The 26,264-nt window shown below is 37.0% G+C and overlaps 1 protein-coding gene across 1 annotated transcript; it reads left to right on the top strand.

Moving 5' to 3' along the window:
• The first annotated feature begins 934 nt into the window (after window positions 1–934).
• LOC148018282 (Nucleotide/sugar transporter family protein) lies at window positions 935–5,127 on the top strand. Its single transcript, XM_087661693.1, has 2 exons — window positions 935–1,736; window positions 4,000–5,127. Exons 1-2 carry the CDS (start codon window positions 1,062–1,064, stop codon window positions 4,657–4,659), a joined length of 1,335 nt encoding a protein of 444 aa, XP_087517819.1. The 5' UTR covers window positions 935–1,061; the 3' UTR covers window positions 4,660–5,127.
• Window positions 5,128–26,264: the final 21,137 nt, after the last annotated feature.

Below are 26,264 nucleotides of genomic sequence, written 5' to 3'. Positions count from 1 at the left end.
ATGCTTTCTGACTCAAACTTTGGTGTGCAACAACCTCCATTTCAGCTTGAGAGGAAGAGTATTGGTGTGGAGGTTGTTATGAAGCCGGTTATATATGAGATTGCACCTCCATCCTCATACCCAGGTAATACGTACTAATATCTATGCAAATCTATTGAGTTATTCTAAGCTTCACATTTAAAGTGGATAATGTAGACTGTTGTTTTTTTGCAAGAAATAAAGAAGAGCTAACTTGGGAAATAGTTATTCAACCTGCTACTAATGAACCAAGTGACAAAGACCAATTGAGCCAAATTGGGAAATAGTTATCAAATCAAAGTATTGAATCAATCATCCATCATCAATCATTCCAAGTATATTCAAAATATCAAAGCATTGAAGAAAGTACTTGCATGTTTGGTGAGGAATGGTTGCAGAACTGAGAGTATGCATGGTTCTTCCATTTTATAGGTTGGATCAAGTTGGCCAAGTTCATGGTCGTGTGTAGTGTCATTAACTTCTTCACGCTCATGTGCACCCATTAACTTCTTATCTTTATTTATAAATTTTATCCCCTGGCAATGAAGAGATCCCTTTATCTACTCGGGTCCTTTGTTTAGGCGGCTACTTGTGCACCACTTCCACTTTTGTAAACTCTCCTAATTAATGAAAAAAGAGAAAAGAGACTTTAGTTAAAATAGATATCGTTCAAAATCAAAAAATTTTCCGGAATCAAGTTTTTTTTTCTTGTGTAAGCTTTTAGGTTTATTTTCTTTTATTAGCTTTTGGGTTAAGACAAAAGGAAAAGGAATTAATTAGTAGGCTTGGGAATTTTCTGTGGTGGCCATGTAGGCTGGGGAATCAGGTTCAATACACCCATGGATTATAAATTAAATAGAAATAGAATATAAATATAGATACAGACATACAATATGGATGTAGATATAGATTGGGAGAGGAAACGAATTGACGAATTGAAGACAATAAAATATCTTCTTCCGTCCCGCTTCTCCTCCTCTCTCTCTCTCGCTCTCTCTGTACCCCGTGCTCTATCCAGTCCACTCTCCAGAGCTCCCTGGATCATGGCCACGACGCTCCTGCGCTGCGATTGGAACTCCTGGTCTTACTCGATGTCATGCCGTCCTGCTTACTCTCCAGCTTACATGGGCGGCGCTGGTCAGAGGTGCAGGCTCGCTTCCACAGGGGGTTGGATCTCTTCTGGGAGCGGAGTTCCGGGGCCGGAGCTGCAGCGCACAGACGAGCTAGGCGGGGGAAAACAGGGGCACGAATTCAGGAAGCTGGGATCAGCAGCGCGGATGTCATGGAGCAAGGTGGCAGCGCGGGCAGAAGCAGAAGCAGGAGGAGGAGGAGCGCGGATGTCATGGAGCAAGGTGGCAGCGCGGGCAGAAGCAGAAGCAGGAGGAGGAGGAGGGACGTATAAGGCGGAGTCAGAGGATCGGGAGGGGGGGCGGGAGAAGAAGGCGATGGGGGCACGGCAGCTGGGGACGTACTTCGGGATGTGGTACGTGTACAACGTCATCTTCAACATCTACAACAAGAAGGCCCTCAACGTCTTTCCCTTCCCGTGGCTGCTGGCCACGCTGCAGCTGGTGGCCGGGGCCCTCTGGATGGGCGCCCTCTGGGGCTTCAAGCTCCAGCCCTGCCCCCCCGTCACCAAGGAATTCCTCCTGGCCCTCGCCGCCCCTGCCTTCTTCCACACCCTCGGCCATATCTCCGCGTGCGTCTCCTTCTCCAAGGTAGGTCAGCCAGCCCTCTCCCTCTCTCTCCTTCCCCTTACCTTACCTTTCTAATCAAGCACGTTACTTAGGCCTCCAACATAATGTTGTTAACAAGGCGCTTCACAATGCATGCATGGACAACCTTACCCTTGCTATGATCCCACCTAAGCTGCCCACATTTGATCCCAAAAAATACCATCAAGCTTCATAACATCTTTCTATTCATGAAAGATAACACGACCACTTAAGGACATTTCCTCCAAGCCCCCCCCCCCCGCTTAAATTGACCAAATCGCCACTTTTTTCCAAACACAGTATGAGATTGGGGAATGAAACAAATCCCATTAGTCATGAACATAGAGTCTTTTGGGGGCTAGGTACTGCATCACTTAAAATGTGAAGATGACTCCTATTGAACACATTTGTGGCAAAATTACATTAGTTAGAGCCAAAAACTTTGGAAGTTATGGCTTATTCCTGTCACTCGCTCAAAATCTTTTTTCATTCTAACTCTTTATTTACTTAAGAGGGGAGTATTTACATACTCCATTCATCTTCAAAAAAGGGTATTAGGAGGTCTTTACGCAAAGTCACAATTTCCCATTTAGCAACTTTTTGGAAATTGTGTCCCATGTTCTAAATATTGCCCTTTGTGCTTTGTTATCCTATGCTCGTGAAGATGTAAGAACGGCAAATATATCTAGCATTGATTACAACATTGTTTGCATGCAAAGAGGCTCTTAGCAAGGATATCAACTCACCCAATTTCTTAGGTTTATAAGATTCTCTCCTATCATAAGTAAAGTAGACCCATATTTAGAATGAACATAAACTTCAAAATTTTAGAAACCTACTAAGAGTAAGGCCGCACCTAGCATCAGTGGGAGGAGTTAGGAGTGAAACCCCACTCCCCTTGAAAATTCAATTTACAGTTTTATTCAAAGTAGCAAGCCAATTCATGGAGCATGTGATACCAATTTTATGAGTAACTTCTGGCAAGAGGGTTTAAGCTCTTTGGGGATAGTATTGGCTCCATCTATTACATATCATCCCCAAACTGATGGGCAAATAGAGGAGGTAAATAAGTGGCTTGAGACCTATCTACAATATGTTTTACATGATGTGCAACATACTTGGGATTCATGGGTACATTTGGCTAACTTTTCCTAAAATCATGACACACATTCTAGCTCCTTTTTTTTTGGGTCCCTATTTTCCTAGTTCCTAATTTTATCACTCTTTAAAATAATGTTCACAAAGTACATGTTTGGGAGTCAGTACAAAAACCTCTATCCTTGAAAACTTGTGATGTCTTCTTGATTTTACGAGCTTTTAGGTCATTGTAGAACTAACATGACCCTAAGTTTTTTTTTTTTAACCCCTAGAAATTTTCAAGTTTTTTCAGAATTTAACCATTCATTTATATTAAACCTTGGGGTTTTTAATAGATACCCTTGGAATGTGAAAGTCTTAGAGCCAAGCCACACTTAAGTAAATTTCACTTGCACAAGTTTACATAGTTAAGTTTAACAGCACATGACTGGTTTAAAATGACCACTCTTAACTTTATGTCAGAATTTTAGGGAGTTTATGGAGTATCTTTAAAAATGGTGGTACTCCATGAACTTGGAGAAGTCTAAAGTCTCGAAAATGTTGATTTGTGGAAATCATGTTCTCTCTCCTCTAAATTCCTCTCGCTTACCCCAAACACCCTTTCTCGCCTTGTTGGCAGAATTGGGATCCTTAGGTAGTCAATGTGTTGGTAGACTTGGTGCACTCACCCTCCCTTTGTCTCGTTTAAGTTTGTTTACTTATGTGTAGTGTAGTTGTTAGGGTAGCAGTGAAAATCCAAGTTTAATGCCTTGTGTAAGGAAAACATTTTGAAAGCTTTGAACTTTGGTGGGACATACAACATTGGCAATTTGGTAGTTTTCTTCTTAGATTCAACAAGTTTTTCAAGTCATATTATAATTAAATTTCAGAATCAAAGAAACCTTCATCCAAACCTTTCTAAGTTATGTTTTGCCCTTTTTTATTTTTGCAAGATTTAACAAAGCACTTTTGACATTAAACCTTGGTATGTGAAACTAGGAGAGAGTGTTCAGAAAGGAGAGAATTTCGTTTAATACATTGTGTTTAAGGATAAGACATTGTGTTGAGAAAGGATTAGAATTTCGTTTAATATATTGTGGTAAGGATAAAACGTTGTTTGAGGAAACCTTTGATGTGTGTTTCGGGTGGGGTGTGTTGGTTGGTTGTCTTGGGGGGAGACGACCGACAGGTGGCGGTTTCATTCACGCACGTGATCAAGGCGGCGGAGCCGGTGTTCTCGGTGGCGGTGTCGACGGTGCTGGGGGAGACGTATCCGGCGGCGGTGTGGCTGTCGGTGGTGCCGATAGTGGCGGGGTGCGCGCTGGCGGCGGTGACGGAGGTGAGCTTCAACGCGGCGGGGCTGTGGGGCGCCATGATCAGCAACCTGGGCTTCGTCCTGCGCAACATCCTGTCCAAGCGCAGCCTGCGGGACTTCTCGCAGTTCGACGGAATGAACCTCTACGGCTGGATCACCATCCTCTCGTTGGCCTACCTCCTGCCCGTCTCCGTCGCCGTCGAAGGCTCCCGCTGGGCCGCCGGCTACCGCCAGGCCGTCAGCGCCGTCGGCGGGCACGCCTCCTCCTTCCACGCCTGGGTCCTCCTCTCGGGCCTCTTCTACCACCTCTACAACCAGTCCTCCTACCAGGCCCTCGACGGCATCAGCCCCCTCACCTTCTCCGTCGGTAACACCATGAAGCGCGTCGTCGTCATCATCGCCACCGTCCTCGTCTTCCGCAACCCCATCCTGCCCCTCAATGCCCTCGGGTCCGCCATCGCCATCCTCGGTACCTTCCTCTACTCTCAAGCCTCTCAAATGAAGAAGGATCACGAGCAGAAGCAAACCTCCTAGAAGAAAACATAGCCTCCATCGTCGCTCTAAATAAATAGTCCACACTAAATGTGGGAATGGCTTGTAGCTTTAGTATTCTCAGGTGTGTGGGCGGCTTCAAAGGCTCGGTGAGTGAGTCCAAAAGCTAGCTGGCAAGTTCGGTCTCTCGAGTGGCTTAAATGGTGCATCAGCCATACACTTGGATCTCTCCGATGCCTTTAGAATGCATGCAACATGGGTTAAAAGGGCAAATAAGGAAAGAGTGGGTGGCAACTACTCCAACACCAAACATCCAATTCAAGCCCATTTTCATTTTATCATGTTCACATCCTTTGATGGGAGCAATGTCGAACGTCCTTTAAAAGGGATAAGTATATGTCTTCATACCAAATCGCACAAAGCACACTCTAACCAGTTCTTTCATATCAATGTTTGAAAGGATGAGAACCCATTATTGTTTATACTCTTAAGTTAAATGGTGTTTGTCCAGCTACGTACAAGGATGAGTGAGAATGGTGATACATAGATAAGATCAATCATTGAGAGAGGGTTGTCCTCCTTAAAGTTAACACAAAAATTGCAAAGCCATTGTTCTCTCTAATGTCAAAGACTTGCAAGAAATCCAAGAGTACAGCTTGCATATCTTCTTTTTGAAACATGAGAAGAATGTAGGTAGTAACATCTTTTGTATTCTCTTCAAGCACACTCTTACAAGTTGCTAGCACATGGACACCCTCGCTTTGAAGTGCATGTATATCTAATTGGGTACTTGGAAGTCTTTTTGCTACTAGATCCAATTCTTGTGTGACCCCTTTCAATGACATCATATTTAAATACCCTTGTATCTACCACATTGTGCTATCATCTTTAACCTCAACTTGCCCTTCATCCTCTTAAGAAGTGTTGTGTAGATACACGACAAAGCTATAGTTGTACTCATCTAATGTGCTAAAGACATGCAAACCCCATCTTTTTACTAGTTGGGAGAACCTTTGTGATGTCCTTATTAATAGTTGGTCCATTGAACTTTCTTGAGATAATGCCATCCACATGCATATATTAGGCATGATCAATTGTCACCAAATAATTCTTAGCGCTAGATCAAAAGGTCCCCATTGCTTGGATAGATATTTGCAATCCAAGGTGATTGACTATCTTAATGACACGATGTGATCAAATCTACTAAATATAAGTGCATTATTATGTCTAACTAGTTCTCATTAAAAAAACTACTATGTAGTCTAGCATGTACAATCTCCACAACACTCACCATTAATATCCTCCATGTATACTTGAAATTAAATACAATATGTCATGCAATTAACAAGCATGATGAAAGTAAGGCCAATGGATGTGTTTAATTAACAAAATGATTAGAAAATGTAGTGACACAAATAAAAACAGATAGGGTACTATTTCAATGGGGCTAAAATAACATAATAAAAGTGCATGCTATGAGGTGACTTGATCATGTTGCATTGTGTTGACCTCATTAAAACAAATCCATTGTAAGTTTTGATTGAGTAGAAATTACACTACCCAACAATGAGATAGATACCCTATGTTGAAGACTATTTTAATTATTTCATCAATACAATGTAATATTTGTGATCCAATGTGCTTGACTATGACATATTGAGTTGTGATGACCTAGCCAATTCATATCACACTACCATCCAAAAATGTGTACAACTTGCACCACTACAAACAATAAAGCCACAAAGACTTTATGGGTAGATTAGGAGAGAAAAAGATTGTTTGATAAATTCCTTAGTACCCTTGTTGGTTGTTGAAGAAATTGTTCCAACTTGACCCATTACAAGCAATCGAGCTCATATTTGACTTGGTTACATTATTTTGGATTTAGACAATGTTGCTACTATTTAGTAGGGATTGCATAATGTTTGAGTGGAATTGAATCTTGATAGAGCTTTTGATCGAAACTCTTCACTTCCAAGTAGTCCCATGCAAAAATATCTCTAAAATAGTTTAATAAGGAATACGTGCCTCCCAAAATACTAAATCTAATTGGGTCCTAATCCTTATGTGCTTGAGATCTCATCTTCCAAATGAACAAAAATCGACACATATTCATCATATAGTTGACTTTCTATATTTGTTTCTCAACTCGTACTCTTGTTCATTTAACAGCCAATGCTTCAACTTTTGGGACTATCTCAAGAGCATTCATACATTGATAAGGCTCTAGCAAGGTCATGATTCAATCGTCTCCAAACCATGCAACTTATAAAGAGCTAACACTTCCACTAGAAATAAGAAACTAGACCCTAGTTTGTTGCTAAGAAAGCTTGCCCTTCTTCATCCAAATGTTCCAACCATGTAAAAACTATGTTGTCCTGATTGTAAAGAAGGGTTGAATAATCTTGTTCCTTTAAAACTTAGTTTTCTTCTTATGCTTGCAACCAATATTTTTCTTTTAGGTGCTAAAAATATGGGTCCTCAGATAAGTTACACAAAAAGTAGGGTCATTTTTCAGTCCCCTAAAATCACAATGATAGCTTAATATTGAAAATTTTGGCACAAATTTTGAGATTTTATAATCTAAAATGGATATTTCTATGGATTAAAAGTATGAGTCTCGATAGACATCCATACAAAAATGTATAGCAACATGTGATATAGTACTTCTCAAGTTGAGGACCTTGTTACCAAATCATGATCAAATTTTTGAGAGAGGCCTTGAAAAAAAAAACATTGCTCACAACTACTCTGTCGATTTTTATCCCAATTATGCCTACCATTGTTCTTTGAGCCAAGATCTTCCCAATAGTGGTTTAAACATCTAATTTAGCTTCTTTCATATAAAGGAATACCAAAGCCATCTTTAAAGGGAATCCCACATCTTGAACTATTGAGGAGTTTAAAATAGCATAAGGCTACACTACCTTGCAATAATATATGATCTAACCTATGAACATGTTGGGTCCAACTCCATCAAGCCAAACTTGTAGCAACTAGAAATCATAGTGATATCCACACATGAACTTGCATTCAACAAGACTAGACTTAAGAGTTGTCCATATGACACAGAATGAAGATTACTAGAATCTCATTATGAGAAAGTGGTTTATGGAGCATAGACTCCTTCTAACTCTATTGCTAGTTTGAGGAATCCCAAGAAAGTGGATAACAAAGCAAGTAGTTTCCCCAAAGAGGGAATAATATAGAATGCATATGTCATTAAGTGGGGGTGTTGTCGTCAGTAGTACTAAGCCAATAATATTTTGTTATATTCAAGGTTGTAGGAATTATTACATATAGCTTGAAGAAGAAGAAACTTGAGGAGACACAATTCAAACTATATCGAGTAGTATCAATAGAGAATATTTACAAGACTAAATGTGCACTTAAAAGAAATTGGAATATATACAGGTTGAGGAAAAAAACCTCCTATAGAGGGAAAAAAGTGCCTAGGAGGACCTAAGTGTGCTTGTGCACATAACTATTGAAATATGGTAGCAAATCTCCCCTTGGAGTGATGTGATGAACAAGAGTTAGCACTCATGTATAGGAAAGTACCAAGTCCCATGGACTACAATCAATCCACAAAGGCGACTTAGCCCAAAGCTTTGGAAAAGGCAAGGCAAAGCCTTTCAAGTGTGAAGGTATGTAAGGTTGTCTTGTGTTGGCACATAGGCTAAGCTAATCTCTCTTGTAAAGAGTCTCTCCCTAACATAATTATAAAGCATCTCAATGTGCTTAGCTTATGCATTGAATGGTAGATTCCGTGCAACTTCCAATATGCTCTAATTGTTAATGAAGATGGTGGTAACAAATGATTGTCTAACACCTAAACTAGTCAAAAGCATTTAATCAAATACACTCAACCATAGGTGTAAAAGCGGTCTTGTGCTCAACTTCACAACTAGAAGTGGCGACAATGCTCAACCATTATATACATGAGCTAAAGCATGAAGTAAAAACCATTTGTGGATACATGAGTGTCATAGAAACTAGCTTAGTGCGAATAAAAAACATCATGTAAATCTAGCAATAATGACCCCCTTTGAAATAAAACAACCCGACGTATTAGTAACACTTAAGTATCAAAAGATATGCTTCACTACCTACTAATGCTTGATGCCTAGGTTATGCCTTCACTTGCTCATATGCGATACTATAAACTAAATATCAGGCCTTTAAATGCATATGTAAATTGAGCATCCAACAACCTACATATAGGGAAAGATATCAAAGTAGTCTTCCACATCATGAAGGCTCAACTTTAAACTTGTCACCATAAGAAATCTCTGTAATAATATCCTAATATCTTTGTTTAATGCAAAGAAATACTTCCATCACCTAGCTTGAAACAAATGCCCAAACGATGATGCAATAGATCCAAATCTAACATGTCAAACCCAAATTCAAATCAACCATAAAATCAACAATATGTATCTCATTAGCACCAATGAGTAAAATGTCATCAACATAAACCACGATGATTTGAGGCACATCACCCTTGTAAGTGACATATAAGGTGCTCTTAGTTAGACTACTTTGAAAACTATAAGTAATTAAGTATGTATCTTGTTTCTCATACCAAACATAGGGCGCTTGCTTCAATGCATATAATGCATTTTTCAATCTACACACTTTGATTTCTTGCTTCTTTTGCACAAAACCACGAGATTGAAAAACATACACTTCCTCATATAAATCACCATTCACGAATTGAATTTTGATGTCCACTTGGTATACATTCCAATCATTATGAGTTGTTAATACGCAATTCCTATGATTTAGACAAGTGGGAGCAAAGGTCTCATGAAAGTCAATACCATTTGTTCAACATAAACTTATGCTTTAACTTGTAAATGCACTTAGTACTAATGGACTTCTTGCAAGGAGGCAAGTCGCATAAGAATCAAGTGTCATTTTGACAATAATATCATATTAGCAACCAAGCAGTTCTTTGGATTTTATGTGTCTTAGAAAAAACACATACTTATCATCATCACATAGACTAGAAATAACCAATGCATAACAATCTAATACTTAAGAGGCAGTATAAGAGTAAAAATGAGTATAACTAGATAAAGATACATCTAATTTACTACTGCATAACGTTTGCACTAGCCATTTCGGCATAGTTTTAGACTATTCAATCTCTACTCTCTCATCTAGAAGTGCACCATTCATATCTATATTAGAATTAGGTTGATTTTTCAGAATTCATGATGAGAAACCTACATAAGCTAGAAAACTCTCTCATTTGGTGCTAGATGTGACCACATACCACCAAAAGAGGCAACAAAGTGTTATAGATATCTTGTGAATATACATGTGCATGTGACTGTAGATATCTTATGAGCATACATTTGTCTTGGCAATACCATGATTGATGACCGAGGACTAATATATCATTAGTTTATGGATGGTGTAACTTATAGCATTTGTTTTCATTATTGTAACGAAGAAAATGCTTTTCACAACCTTATCATTCAATTTCTCGTACTGCTATACTAGTACTAAATCATAAGTTAAGTAACCAAAAAGATACAAGCAACAAATGGCTTTTTTCCATACCAAGGCCTCGTATGAAGTAATAGTCTTGAAGTAATAGATTACAATACATTAGTGGGATGCTTGTGAAGTATATAAGTTGCATACAATACCCACTCAAGCTAGAAATGATGTGACAAAGCTAGTGATGTATACAACATTTTGTATTGGTGTTTTATTCCACATTCTACCAAATATGTGTTCAATTCCTTAGACATATACACTCCCTTTCAATCAAAATTAAAAACATCCACTTTAAATCTTGATAAATTTTCAACCATGCTGACAAATTGATTAAAGCACAAAAATACTTTAGACTTAGCTTTCAAGCTATATTCCAATGCATGCCTAGTGTAATCATCATGAAAGTAACAAAGCATAGGTGGGGTGATATTATTGGACCACAAGCATCAATATGTACAAGCTACAGTCTGTGAATAGCTCTAATTGAATCATCTTTTGGAAAGGAAGCACATTGAATTTTACTGAATATACAACCCTCATAAATGTATTTTGTAGGTGCCTCAAGAATAGCTCTAAGAAAAAAAATGGACTCAAGAATGGGACCTTTAAAAATATTACAGTTTAAGAGGTGGACCTTTTGGATTGCCCAATAGGAATGTAAGATGTTATCTATGGATGGTAAATCTTCTCTCTCGAAATCTTGGGTTTTGAACTTTAAAAACTAATAGTACAGGATTAAAAAGGGGGGAATGAATAGTTCACAAACTGTGAGTATCTCTATTCTAGTACAATCCCTCTTTCTTTTTTGGTGTTTTTCAATTTTGCTATTTTTCCCTCCCACAAACTTAGTTTGACTTAAAAAGTGAGAATCAAACTCATTTTCCTCACTTGTCTATTTTAGTAAATTTTCATCTATGTTAGAGCCTTCTATAGGGAGAAATTAGGGTTTTGACCAATTGTCTTACCTCTTCAATTTCATCTACTTATCCTTTCAGCTTTTCTTTTTCTATTGTTTTTGTGATAGAGGTGGAAAAATGCAACCCTTTCCCTCTTTTTAGCCATTTTCAATTTTTCTTGTTTTTTCTATTACAAACTCAGTTTGATTTGAAAAGTGAGAATCAAACTCATTTTCCTCTCTTCTCTATTTTGATAAAGTTCTTCTAGTTACAATTGTAGATTTTGGGTAAAACAAAGGTAGTCACCCCTCTTTGTGTTTCCTCTTTTTTTATTTTTGTGATACTATTATTTATGCAATATATATTCAATCATAGATAAGTATATATCATAGCCATAATGAACATTCAATGAAACATTGCAAATTGTAAGTCTGTACAATGTATTGATTAGGATGAGCAAATGGCTAGTATCTACACGACTAATTTTCTTGTGTTTATGAAGTATATCCTTTGAATTGTTGCGAGTGAAAAAATATTGAGAGTTTTACAAGTGCTTTCTAATGCTACTATATAGAAATTGGTCAACTACTTTTTAAGTGACCAAGCACTTTGCATAGGATCTCATTTTTTCCTATGGTTCCGAGTATATGCTACTCAAGAACATGTTATTGATGGTTGAAATTGAAAATTTTCCAAAAGTTTGGGACTCACGGTTAAAACTTTTTTTTAAATCATAACTTGGACACTATATCTCTAAATTTTGTAATCAATAGCTCACTAGATTCCACTTTCAAAGCACTTTCCAATTATAGGTCGGATGGGGTTTTGGGATACTCATGGAGATATTATCTATGGAACCCTTGAGCATACATATATACCAAATCAATAGCATGGAATATTAATTATGAAATAGTGAGATTTTGCACATGAGCAAGATAAAAATTTTAGCAAATATATTGAGCCCTATAAAGCCAAGCATTAGGTCAAAGAATGTACACCTAAGTTGGTTTATACAATTGCAATCTTTGCACATATATTCAAGGAATTTAAGGGTTTGAGACATACTAAAGGCACATATGTATTAAAATGTGCATTATAGGATTATATAAGGAAGATTTGATATAAAAAATTACTCAGTCTTGAGATAATATAGTATCAAGTTACAATAAGGAACTTTGCTCTCATGTAAAATTTTACACTCTAAACTTAAGATATTCTCATTTTGGATGTAGTTAGCTAGCTTTACTTTTCAATTATTAGTAGTCTATTCTATTATAGAACAAATTTTATACTTAGTATTTAAGTATTGCAGATTTAATACTCAAGAGTAAATATTTATATATTAGTTAAGACATGTGCAACTATATAGCTATGGATTGCTGCTGTAATTTGTGAAGATTCTATGCCCCAAGTTGTAATGTACCAACCTTAATACCTTAGATATTATATAATATCAAAGATGTCACATCTTTTATTACAGATTAGTAACTTTTAGAGTAGTAAGAATTGGCAGTATCAAAGGCCTTGCCTTTATTGATGTTTTCGATACAGATTTCTAATGGAAAATCATGAGCATTGAATTTTGATATTTGTTAAGTTTCTTAAAAATGTAAAATGAAGGGTAGAATTGTAGAGCTCATTGCCCATGATCACAAGGTTCAAACACATCCAAATTTCGAGTTATGGATCAAAAGTTATGGCTAATTTAAATTCTACCGAGTGTGTAGAAATTTTTACATGTGAGTTGTGTGAAAGTACGAAAGGGCCACCTTTTTTGCATTTTTGAGCTCCTAAATTCGTAAAATTGTGGATACTCTCAAATTTAACTAAAACCTCTCAAAAAGAACTCAAATTATGTAGGCTACAAGCACTAAAAGCAAAACCCCCCTCCCCTTCCCACTCAAAACTAGTATATAAAGCGGAGGAGGGTACCACATAGAGACACATAACTCTTTTAAAGGGGAGGCGTCACTCTATGGTTACGAGTGAAGCTAGAGAAAAGATTTCTCTCTTAGCTTTCTCCCTCTCTTCTATAATTATACGAGAGTTGCATCAATATCCACCGAGCTTCTCCTCTCTTCTCCATGCATGCACAAAAGCTTTGCCAAAATCCATCGAGCTTATCCCCTCCTTTTCACACATGCACGAATGCTCTACTAAAATCCATTAAGTTTCTTGCTTCTTATCCATACATCCATGAAAGCTTTGTTGGAATTCACCAAGCTTCTCCTCTCTTCTCCACATGTGCATAGAAGCTCTATGAAAATCCACCAAGCTTCTCTCCTCTTCCCCACATATGCATAGAAGCTATACTAAAATCCATTGAGCTTCTTCTCTCTATTTCTACATCACATGGTAGTTTTATCGAAATCCACCAAGTTTTTTTTCTTTTCTCTAAAACCATGTGGGATCTCTGTTAAACTCTGCCTAGCTTTTCTCTTCTTTCTCACAATTTTTTGGAAGCTGTATCAAATTTACTTTAAACAATGGCCCCTAAGAGACATCATGAGGGAAAGGATATTGTCTAAGAAGACACTTCTCGAGCATACCAACAAAGAATGCAAAAGATGGCATCAAGGATGTAGACCATATCATACCAAGTTTTGATAATCGAGGATGTCACATTTCCTAGCCTACTTGGCTAGTGTTAAGTAAAAGCTACCACTAGCACTAGAACATTCAAAGACTAAATGTAGAGATGTCATGAATTTCATTGTGTCAATGAGTCTAAGTGAGGCTAATGACATTGTATAAGAGAATGCAAGGCAATATAGTCAATTAAAACATATTCTACTACTACTAATTTTTTCAAGCAATATATTTGAATATTTGACACTAAATATACTCTACCACAATTATGCTTCTACTACCATGCTATAGAATAGATGTATAAGTATCTATTATTTTTCATATCAACTACTATCTAGGTATTCATCATGAATAATTGCTAGCTATTCTCAAATTATTCACTCAAAACCAAATACAAGGCTTAATGCCCAAGTCTACTTAAAGATAGTAAGGAATACATAAAGCAAATTGTAGTCTACCAAATGTAATGAGACTGAGTGTATTTAAAGCAAGTAAGTAGTAGTTTGGCACTTCCCATTCGTGCATGGTCATTGGGGATGTGTGTGTGTGTGGGGGGGGGGGGTGTTAAACAATCCTAACACATGCATCTTGTTGTGTGTGAACAATCTAACATGCTTTAAATAACAAATGATCTTTGTTTATCATGACCAACTATTATTGCCCTATGGTTGTACCTAGATGGAGCATGCACATGAAGTCTAATCTACCTAGTAAATTGAGGATGTATATAGACTAGCATTTTGAGACTATGTTTGTATACAATGTGTGGATGTGTAGAACTAATGGGTCATTATCAAGCACTTTGCAGTCTAAACATGCACTCTCTATATTGGAGGCCTAATGAATATAAAAGTCCAACCTATCATTAGGGGAGTTTTGAGGTCTCGAAAATGCCTTATAAATGATCCTATAGATAAGATTTTGGAAAATAAAGTTATTTTTCATATTTTTAAAAAAAATATTTTAATAAGTAATATATCAAAAATAGTTAATAATTCATTGTCATGATATTCTCATGTTCACATCAAACCTAGAAATCTAGGCCGCCATAAAGGTGATAAAGGTTGTCATAATGAAAATCTTAATCATCCTCATTAAAGTGAAATTTGATATTCAATTTGAATTTTGTTTGACATTTGATTACTTTCCACCATTCTCACCATTCTTGTTTGAATTTTGTTTGACATTTGATTACTTCCCACCATTTGATATTCAATTTGAATTTTATTTGACATTTGATTACTTCCCACCATTCTCACACTCTTCGTTCTTTCCCCTCCTTTTACTAGTTTCTTCTTCATTTTCCTTCTTGTTTCTAATTCCCATAGTTTTTCAATCAAATCTTCTAATCACATCCTTAGCTATGGATCAGTCATCTAATGATCTTTGTAGCTCTAGTAAAATATCTCTTTATCAGCTTCATATTGAGTTGGATATTAAGTATGAATCAATAAGGAAGAGAACAAAACCCATTACTATTACAAAGTCTATGAAATATATACTTGGGTTTGAAGGAAATAATTCTCTTGATCTTTGGTTAGATACCACGCTATATCATAAAGACCCTAGCAAAAATAACACTCTATCTTTCTATAATATCTCTTCATTGATGAGGTTCATTGGTGATTGTTATAATGGGTTTCTAGGTGTTATACACTTAAGTTGGTTTTTGCAGAAAAGGATGTCCTCAAATTAGAGAACCATCTTTTATCAAAACATAACAATGAGTTATTACAAAAGCTAAAGGCCTATCAACAAAGGATTCATTCGTTGGAGAAACTTGTCAAATCTTATCAACAAAAGCAAGCTATGTCAGGCCTTTGAAATTGACAAAGAGCTCTTAAAAATATTGAGAGTCACAAACAAGGAGAAGGTGGTTGTAGTAAAAGAATCCAAGCAGCAATGTACATTTTTTTTCTCTTTAAAATTATTAAATATGACTTTGTTTATAATTAATTGTATTGATTTGTGATATTAATTTTATTTAGGTCTCTTCTTCAACCAAATGCAAGTGAAAGAGATTTTTTAAAAGCATCTCAGTTTTATTAGCATCTTCTTCCTTCAGTAGTTTCAAAAGATATTTTCGAGAAAAAGAAATTTAAAAAGTCAAAGAAACAATGCTTAGAGTCATTTACAAAGTTTCATTCTTTAGATACTGAGTTAGTGCAGAAGACACTAAATAGTATTGGTATCAATTGAGATGCTTATATGCAACTTTTCTAGCTTTTATAATCAAATATGAAGTAAGGACATGTATGCAATTACATACTTTTATGGCCATATGTGGTTAGAACTATCATATAGAGAGTAAATAGCAAAGTGATAGAGATTCTCGATGAGCCTTTCCATGTCACGACTAGCTTCAAGGGTAGGAAGAAAAAGGAAGTTGTATTCAATGAATTTAACAATATTTTTCTTGACTTGCCCACCCTACAATGTTTAATTATTAAATTCTATGACTTATCACTAGAAGAGGCATAAGGAGTGGCTAGATTTGTGGTTAAACTTGATGAAAGTGAGATTTTAAAATGCACAAAATTAGAGAGGTTCTCTACTATCTTGATGAATAGAGCACTTTTATCGGGTCATTGCAATCACTCAATGTCATTTAATGTTCAATATAAATACAATATCTAGTGGCTAGGAACATTTGAAGTAGATACAGAGGATTTTGATATATTGTATTGGGTTTTACATCGAACACCAATATCTGATCTTATTAAGAGACAACAAGCAGGAGAAGAGCTATTTGTTGAAGGATTTGGGAACTATAAGATTGAGTGGCACATAGTTGGTGACTTAAAGGCACTCAAATCTATGTACAATATGCCAAAGGGAGCCAACTCCAAATCTCCTTGCCTATATTGCATGTCCCCAACCATGGAATTGAACTCAAGCAATTGGAATAGAGCTCCATCTAGGCACAACAAGGATCCACAGTTTAAGAAAGTTCTAGATATTCCTTTAATGAATGCCCATATCTGTACACTTCATGTGCTTTGTAGAATAATCAAAAAGCTTTTTTCTCTTTATATAGATTTTACATGGAAGCTAAAGTCATTTTAAGAGCTAGAAAAAATGCTATAACAAAGGTTGAAAATGCATTATCTACAATTGGTTTGCATGGTGGTGATGTTGTTATTGAACCAGATCTTCAAAAGTCTAAGAATGGCAATTGTATCCCCAAAAAGGCATCTATTGGCGGAGTGAAGGCTAGAAGGTTCCTTGGCTTTCATGGGAGACTTGATAAGATAAAATCTAGGAATGGTGACTCAACTATTAGATACAATCAATGAAAGTCCCTACATAATGCAGTTAGGGGTCATGTTGATAATAGACATGCTTGAAATAGAAAAGCCAATGTTTGGAAAACACTAGCAAAGTATTCTTTTATTGTGATAAAAGTGAATGGAATGATGATGATCTCAAATACTTCAAAAACCAATTGAACCTTTTTTAAAAGGCAATGATAGAAGCTTGGGGTGATCAACACACAAAGATTTTTAGAATGGTTACAAACTAGACAAGAAGGTGAAAAAAGTTAGGTTTCAAGAAACCCTTGACATCTTTTAGTCTAACTCTGTTGTTTGCAAAAGAGTCTCTAGTTTCAAGAAACTTACTAGGGCCTCTAGAGGAATCTTTTGTTTCATCTTTCCTATAGCCTAGAAGGAGCTTCAAATTCTTGGCATCTCCTACATAGGAGAGTAAATAAGAGCCAAGAACTCCAAAGTATCCTACCCTAGATCCACTATATCTAGGCATGAAGCCAAAAACTCTTACAGCTTCTTCCTTCTCCTCTAGAATTATCTTATGTGATCCTCTATTGAAAACTTGGGATCCAATCACCTTGGACATAGCTTTTAAAGCCATCATTCGTAGGCTTGGAGATCTTGACAACTTGTTGTGATAAATTGCAACTATTTGATTATTTAAGCTTCCAATATAATGACCAAGGCCTTGACTTTTTCCAAGCTTCAATGGCCTTGAGTCATTGGCTCTTCCAAGAAAGTTATCTGGATCTTCAATTTCTATCTGCACAATAAATCACAATAGTGTAAGATGTCAATAGATAAATATCCAATAATATTTATCTTTAATGCATAACAAACTCTAATATAAACCACAATGGATATCTTAAAAGTATCTTCCAATACCTTAGGGTTTTCATCTTCTTCAAGAATACTATCATCATAAAGATTTATTAAACTTTTTGGTTTCTTCTCTGATGGAGACTTCAGTTTCTCTTTATATCCCATGTCATCAATACCAAGTCTCTGTTGAATTTGTGGGAACTCTTCCTGTGTAGGTAACCTATCCTTTTCATATTCCAAAATATGATTAATACATGAATATAAGGCTACATAACTGTCTTGATGTTCATAGCCCATAAAATTATTATCATTTTGACCCCATGCTGCAAGGATTACTAAGCAATAATCTTCTCTGAGATAAAAAAGGTATTGAATATCATTTAGCAATACATATCTCCTTTTGTTGGTGGGGTAACTGGGAATTGTTGGGACACAATCAAAATGACCTTCTTCAATCTCTGCACTCAACTCTATCTCCTTTTCTTCCACTTTTGTAATGTCCTCACTTTTAAACAAAGCAACATCAAATCCCTGCACTAGTTGGTTCTCAACTTTCTCTTGAAACATTTTTTCCTTCACTTCAACCTCTTTATCTTTACTTGCAATATCCTCTATCTTCTTCTCTTATATTGTATCTAAAGAACATTTGTCCATATATACTAAAGATATACAAAAAATCCAACATCCTTATGGACAAGACGACATCAATGTTGATTCTGATGAAAAGGGCAATCTACTTTTCACTTCTTGAATTCCTCATTTCAATGAGGCTAGACCTTGTTTACAAAGTTGTTCTAGCAACATTGGTAGCTTCCACTACATCACTGTAATGGACAAATCCATCAATCACTAAGCCTTGCACATGTCTATCATAACACTCTCATATAAGACTCTTATATCTATTTTTAGCCTCTTATATTCGTATATGGCATTCTTTGTATTAACGATATACATTCTCGACCACTTTTATTTAATGATATGTCTGGATTAATGATAATGACATGTTTAATATAAATTCAAATTACTAAAAAACTTGGCACTTATTTTTTTCCTCCTTTCTTTTATCCCTCTCGTGTTTTTCCCTCCTTTGTGGTAGCTTAGCCTTCTCTCTCTCTCTCTCTCTCTCTCTCTCTCTCTCTCTCTCTCTCTCTCTCTCTCTCTCTCTCTCTCTCTCTCTCTCTCTGCTATGGATATAAAAATTCAACCTTCAATAAGGTGTCCAAGCTCCTAAATCACATCCATATTAGTGTTTAACTCATTCCAAAAGATGGAAGATGGATTTTTACAATGATTAGCAAAGCCAGTTGGATCACCATACAATAGGCAAAAGGTGAAAAAAGGCTAAGATATGAGAGCTCGTTCATCTGTGCTTGGAAAGGTAGAATCTGAGATTTCAAGCTTGGAGTTAATAAGAAAAGAATAAAAGAGGTATTGGTGCAACATGTGTTTATGCATAGAGAGCTATATTTGGAACATGAAACTTCAAATCTTCCAATGCATAAACCAAATTGTAAGGATTTGATTCTTAAAGTTTTTCTTTTCTTGAACTTAGTTTAAGGTTTTCCATTGTAACATTCGTTCATTTGTCTTATAGATGTCTATCTCTCTAATCTTGAGAAATCGCAATCGGTTGAGTCTATTGTTAATCTTATTGATGTGATGCATGGTTCAATTGGAGAAGAGATATACAAAGGTAGAAAGAACACAGAGCTTGCAGTGAATGGAATATTCTTCTATAACCATTATTATATTGTCCCCATGCAATGCAACCAATGGGGATCAATACTTCCTTTGCCCAATTTTTCAAGCTTTGAGTGGCCTTTGCCAAGTCCAACTACTAGTGAGGGCTATAGATGTAAAATATTTTTTGTGATACAGAGACCATTAAAACCTAATATCTCAAGTAGGCTAATCAAAGTTGCTTTGTTCATGTCTATTAATATATTTGTTGATTTCTTTTCTAGTGTTGAGATAAGAATATCAAAGGCCGTGCTTTCAATGAAGAGACTAATATATGATCATGTCATACAATTCGTTAATGAGAGATGGGACATTAGGACATAAGGAAACATTATATGTAAGATAGATCAAGACTCTATAGCTTGCAAATATATGCTTACTACTCAAATTTTATCCTTAGCATGTATTATAGTAGATGGCATTATGTTGGTGGTAGCCTAGTTGCTTTAGACCAAAATTTTAATAATTTTGGCAAAGATCCTATAGTGAATCTTGATGTTTGGTTCAATCAGGACATTATTACAATTTTAAAGGTTAGATCATCATATACACTACACAAGTGAGGATGGATTTATAGAATCAAGATATTGAACTACCATGCTCATTTGTGTTCCAACTTAATAACAAACGAGTAAGTCTTTATATCATATTATATCCACTTAGATGTATATCTTATTTCACTTCCTAATTAATAAATATTTGTAACAAATTTTTTAATAGATATCAACAATGAGAAGAGAGAAGAATATACAATGCAAGGATATTGAAGGAAAGATATCTTTACTATCAATATAAAATACATATACAAATTTTGTGGTAACTTTTTGTCAGCCATCTCCACGACTTATACACACAAGGGCTTACAAGAGCAATGAGACAAAGCTACTTCTCTTTTTGAGAAATTTTCTTAGGAGAAGGGATATCCTTTCTATGAGTCCTTTTTTCTTTCTTTGATGCTTTGGTTGCCTTGGTATTGAAGGCATAGCTTCACCTGCTGTAGCTACATGCACCTCCTCTCCTTCAATGTCCAAGCCCTCACTATTGTCCAATCTTGTTGATTGCATACAATTGACCATTATGTATTTCATGACCTTTACTCTTATATACCAAACATGCTCACTTATATAGCAATCCCTTGTAAATTATCATACATTTGTAAAAAAATATTTTTAGTTTATTGTTATTTTTTACAGTGGACTATATTATTATCATCAATGGACTATTTTGCAACAAACCTTCATCTTAAAGTTTAGTATCTTTCATATTACCTTTATAAGTTTATCATCATAATTTGAGATAAATAAACAACCAATCTTTTGACATTTGCAATTACTCTCCAGCCACAAGAGTGACTATCATCCTAATGAGGACACTGTAATTAACAATATAAAGTAAAACTATGAAACATGTTTATGGTAGTTTATAGAATAAATTTTCTTATTATGTTCCAACCATTCAAACCAAGACCTTACTACAACTTGTTTATATTGCATTGTTGAAAGTAAATCATAAAGCATGGGAGACTTTTACAGCTTTGTACCAAAAAGACAATAAAATTTAGAGTAATTAAAAAAAGATCAAAATATTTAGAGTACTTGCAAAAAAAAGATCAAAATATCAAGGAGAACCTAGATTATATAACTTAAAACTTGACATTTTCATGGCTTTCTTTCATAGAATTGATGAGAAAACATTGCCTCTCCACAGAATCTATTCCAATTAGGCTCCAATGAGAACTCAAAACAATCATATTTCAATAATTTAGTAAAAATTGATCTCATAAAATTTAACAAAATATCAAATTACTTACTTTTCATTATATAGAATTAGAAGAACCTCCAAAGTTTCAAAATTACTTGGATTGAGCCAATTATCAAACGCACTTGCATCACAAGCTCACTCCTCATATAGTATGAGATAGATGGATCAAGAACCCCAATTTTTTGTTGTATATCAAAGGGGAGGTTATGCATTACACACCTAGCAAAGGAATGGAGATAGTAAGCATCAACATGAAAGCCTATTGCTAGAAAAATATAGTGAGTAAAAATAAATTTTGGTATACTATACCTCATCCCAACAAGAAGAATAGATTCATTTACTTCTCTCGTTTTATTCTTGAGGATTTGAACACAATCTGAGTCAAAAAATACCATATTAGATCTTTTGTTAATATCACCAAGTAAAAAACAACAAACATTGAAGCCCTTAGGTTCAGCCCTTTCAAGAAGGGTAGATAGCTCTTCTTCAAAAGATGGGAGTTTCCTTGCTTCCTTTTCTTCTTACTTCTTCCTTTTATACTCCCTCCATTTATCATCTTTCCTTTTTCTATACGGAGGCACATTTAAAATATTGAAAGCCTTCACATCAAAAAGGGGGACTAACTCAAGGACCTTTAGAAACTTGTATCTCAATCTCCTAAGAATTATCATGTCTTTATCCATAAGTGTAAGCCTGTGTGCATGAGCAACACAGATATAAGAATCTTGAAAAAACTCAATCAAAAAATCTCCTGCAACCCCTTGAATACAATTGAGAGCTGCCTTATTCCATCTAAAACTATCAAGGCTATGCTTTTCACAAATTTCTCTGACAAGCCTTTGAAAATGTAGTTTTGGAATTGCATTATCCAGAGCCTTCATTGCACTTCTAATCTCCTCTAGGCATCTAACATGCTATGAAAACCTTCTCCTTGACTTTGATTTTCTTGTAAGTCTGGAAGTCTTGGAGGACTGATGAATCTTTGAAGCAAGACCTCTAGGATCAACTTTCTACTTCCTTACAGTGGCCTTAGTTCTAACCATCTGAAATATCCAAAAAAAAAACAAAAAATCTAAAAATTAAGACAAATCTTCAAATCTCTAATATAATGTCATTTGCAATCACTTAGTGGTAAACAAACACTACTCAAATAGTCTCAATGTCACAACAATTATATATTCACTATTTGACAATAGGCTATTTTATCAAATGATAAAACCAAATTTCAATGATTCATCAAAGTTATGCTACCATTCTAATAACTCAAATTTCTATCAAACAATGCAATCCCATGATGTATGAAGCGTGAACTAGGTCTTTCGAAAAAGAGAAACTTACGTCTTTTCATATTTCATATATCACTTTTTTTCATACAAATTTTATCAAAACCCATGTATGTTAAATGTGTGCATTCAGTCAACAAAAAAATTTGATACAAGAGACACAAGCAATGTAAGAGTCATAAAGTTTTACAAGTCTTACAATAGAACATTGGTCATCTAGTAGATTTGAAATCTTATTTTCAATGAGTTCAACCCTTGAGAGAAGATCTATCTAAATGTTGACATCAATACTATTTGAATCTTATCCTCAATGAAATCAAATATTCTGGGACTTTCAATTTGAATGGTATAGTGGCAAACTACCAAGACCCATAGACCACTTATTCCTTCAAACGTTTCAAGTGAGCACTAATAGCTACCTCACACATAGCCGACGTGTTATCCCTCTCTACGAGTGTAGTGAGCTTACCTTAATGCCCGATTGAGTTGCTTCCTCTCTCAAGCACTCCGATAGCTCCACAATTCATGATGCAAGCTCAAGCATCCTCAAAGCTCTTCCTCCAAGCTCCATCCTCCATAGCCACGCACGAGATGAGAAAAGAGAAGAAAAAGAGAGGAGGTGGTGGAGGGATTCACCTCCAAGATCCCTCAACCTCACATACTCACTCCCTCCCTCAAGCACTCATAAGCAAGCAAGCAAGAGAAGAGAATGAGAGAAGAAGAAGAGTCCACTTTGCCACACACCAAAGAATGAGCTCTCATTCACCTTTTGAACTTTATATATATGCCCTAAAATCCCATGGGTACCCATCTCCTTTTTTACATGATTGGCCATTGTGACAGTTCTTTTTTTCCATTCCATTCTACTTAGTCTATTTCTTTAGTTCATGCCTGTCTACCCTTTTACAATTTGCACAAGAGGGAGCCTAGCGCTCTTTTACAAAAATTTTGGGATGCCTTTCACTTAAAAATGTGTTTTTACCTTTAGCTTGATTTTAGAGGCCATCCTTGCGCTCTTGCTTGTTCTCCGTCTTGCTTCTTCCATTGCCTCCATATTTTACTTTTTTTCTTCCCTCTCGAGCTGGGGTTAACATTACCCCCCTCCTAGTATAGTGCCAATCCCATGGCATTGATGTGGAGTAGTAGGAATGAGGGATGGGTGTAATCGGGGTGGCTTTTTTTAGTGTGTATATGAGCCCTTGTGGGGATTGGTCTTGGATGGACTAGCCCTTGAAATTGGAGAGGAAGTTGGGGTCGGTTCCACTTTGCTACTGGCCGTGAGAGAATTTGTCCTATGAAACTGAATATAGAGGTTGATGGACGGATCCATCTTTAAAATTGAATATGGTGTTCGATGGATCCTTGTGTGAAGAGAGGTTGATGGATGAATCCATCTTTAAAAATGAATATGGTGTTGGATGGATCCTTGTGTAAAGAGGGGCTAATGGGAGAATCCATCTTTAAAATTGAATATGGTGTTGGATGGATCCTTGTGTGAAGAGAGGTTGATGGGCGGATCCATCTTTAAAATTGAATATGGTATTAGATCGGATCTGTCCCCTCGCCCTCCGTGATTGCCTTCTCTTGCACTATTGCAAATGAGCCTCTTCATTCACTTTTTGACTGGGGGTTGCCTCAGTGTCTGACTGCCCTTGCTTTGCTGTGCCTGCAAGGTAACATTGTCGCATAAGATGGGGAGTGCATTGCGTGGATGAAGGGGCCTCTAGAGCTAGTGGTTGGGGTCTTTGTTTGTACCTGAAAAGAAAAAAATGTGCACTACTTGGGGTGTGCTCAGTTTGTTGTGTGGTGCATTGAGCTCGTGCTAGTGGGACTGGGAGCAAAGCTTGGGCATTGTCCTTTACTCGAGGACTGAGTTTTTGCATAAGGGAGGTGTGGTGCGCGTAGCTTAGGGTGACAAGTCTAACCGTAGGCGAGTGCTACCTCCCTCGGTAGGGTAACAGGGCTAACCGTAGGCGAGTGCTACCTCCCTCAATATGTACTGCCCTTGATGTGCCCTAAGCATGTGTCGTGGAGAATCAAAAAAGGGCTAGGGGGTTACAGCCGACTAGGGCCACCAAATGTGCCTAACTTGAGAACCCCCAAGTGCAATGACTATGGCCTATGCAGGGTAGACTATTGTTTGTTGTGATTTCCTCACTTTCCATCTTTGCTTTCTTTTTCTTTCTGACTTCTTTTTTTCTTGTTCTTTTTCTTTTCTTTTCTTTTCTTTTTTCTTTTTTCTGTTTTGTTTTTTTTTACATAGGCAAGACAAGAGCTAAGCTTCATCGTCCGAGTGAGGTGGAGAAGGGGACCTAAGAGACTTATTTAGGAATTTCCGACTCTGCAAGTACCCCTTCAAGTTCATGCGGACTTGCAAGGTGGTGGTAGAGAGAAATGGATGATTGCAACGTGTAAAGCGGCTATCATTCATATATTCTAGAATGGATTAAAAAACCGAGGGAAGAATAGTGGCGTGCATTATTAGCCTAGCCATGGCACAGTTGTCTATGGCATTTGGATCAAAGAAAAGGGGTGGAAGGTTGCGTTCTTGCGAGGCAGGATCTTGCCTATGTAGGATCCTAAGTAGCCTAAGGTAATTACAGGTAGTAATGAATACAGGGTCATGGCAGGAGGAGAATTCATCTACAAAATGGACTATAGAGTCACCTAGATTTTCGAGGGTGAAGCAAAGGGCCTCCTCCAGCATGGTACAATTTTCATTGTAGATCACACGAAAATCGTACCAGTTGTGGACATTGGGGTCAAAATCCACTCCCATTTTGTGGGGATATGGCATGAATATTGGGTTGTTGTGCTCAAATGGGAGGGTGTTGCAGAACGCCACCCAAGTGTCCATGTTCATGTCAAAGAGGTGCCTTCTCCATGTAGGCTGGCACTCATAGCCCATGGCACTGATCTCGGGAGCTCAAAATTTGTGTCCTTCCAAAATTATGCATCCTTCTTTCTCCATAGGGTGGGGTATTGATGTCTCTCTGTCAACCATTTTTCCCCAAGGCTACTATCGATGTTGATGATCAATTGCACCACCTTGACCGACAAAACCCTACGTAAGTTTGCAAGGAATTGGAAGTTCAAGTCGAAGGGGTTTCTAGAGGTCTCCTGTTGTTCCCAGATCACCAAACTAGTGTGGAAGCTTGCTAGGATAGTATCGTGCCTCGGTGGAATAGGCGCATGTGGTACTTGTATGGGTTTGGCCTTTAGCCTTCTCCTTGCGTCCTCCACCATCTGCTTCCTTTTTTCCTTGAGTGTAGCTCTTCGTTCTTCGAAGGTGTCCACCTACGGTTGGTTGTGTGGCTACGGTGGGGAGGGAGGTTGTGGGACTAATTCCTCTTTATGAGGTCTCATCTTGAAGTTCAATCCAACCCCTTCCTCGTGTTGAGCTTCCTACTGCACCCCTTCGGCGAACCCTAATGCATCCACCTCTTGTGGGGTCAAGCTTGCTCGTAATAGACACTTTCTTTGTTCTTCAAGACTTAGGCAGACTCCCACTGATGGCACCAGCATTCACAATCCTACCTTAAGGGCCCTGCGTGCAATCCCAAGCTTTTTCTTAATTGCCTTAATAGCCTCCCCTTCCTCTATCTGAGTGACATCGAGTAGCATATTGAGGAAGGTGTGTTGATGGGCCTTGAAACTCATGTGGACAGCCGCTACTCTGCTTTCCACCATTGTTTTGTCTTTCTCCACCTGAGCTAGACGGTGTGCCAAGGTTTTAACTCTTTTTTCATTCTTGTTGGCCCATTCTTTTGCTCTCC

Source organism: Lygodium microphyllum, chromosome 21 (genome assembly GCF_053477565.2).
Source record: "Lygodium microphyllum isolate KBCC chromosome 21, Lygodium_microphyllum_v1.1.10, whole genome shotgun sequence".
Taxonomy (NCBI): domain Eukaryota; kingdom Viridiplantae; phylum Streptophyta; class Polypodiopsida; order Schizaeales; family Lygodiaceae; genus Lygodium; species Lygodium microphyllum.
Note: the sequence above shows the minus strand (reverse complement) of the source record. Positions and strands in the feature narration are given on the sequence as shown.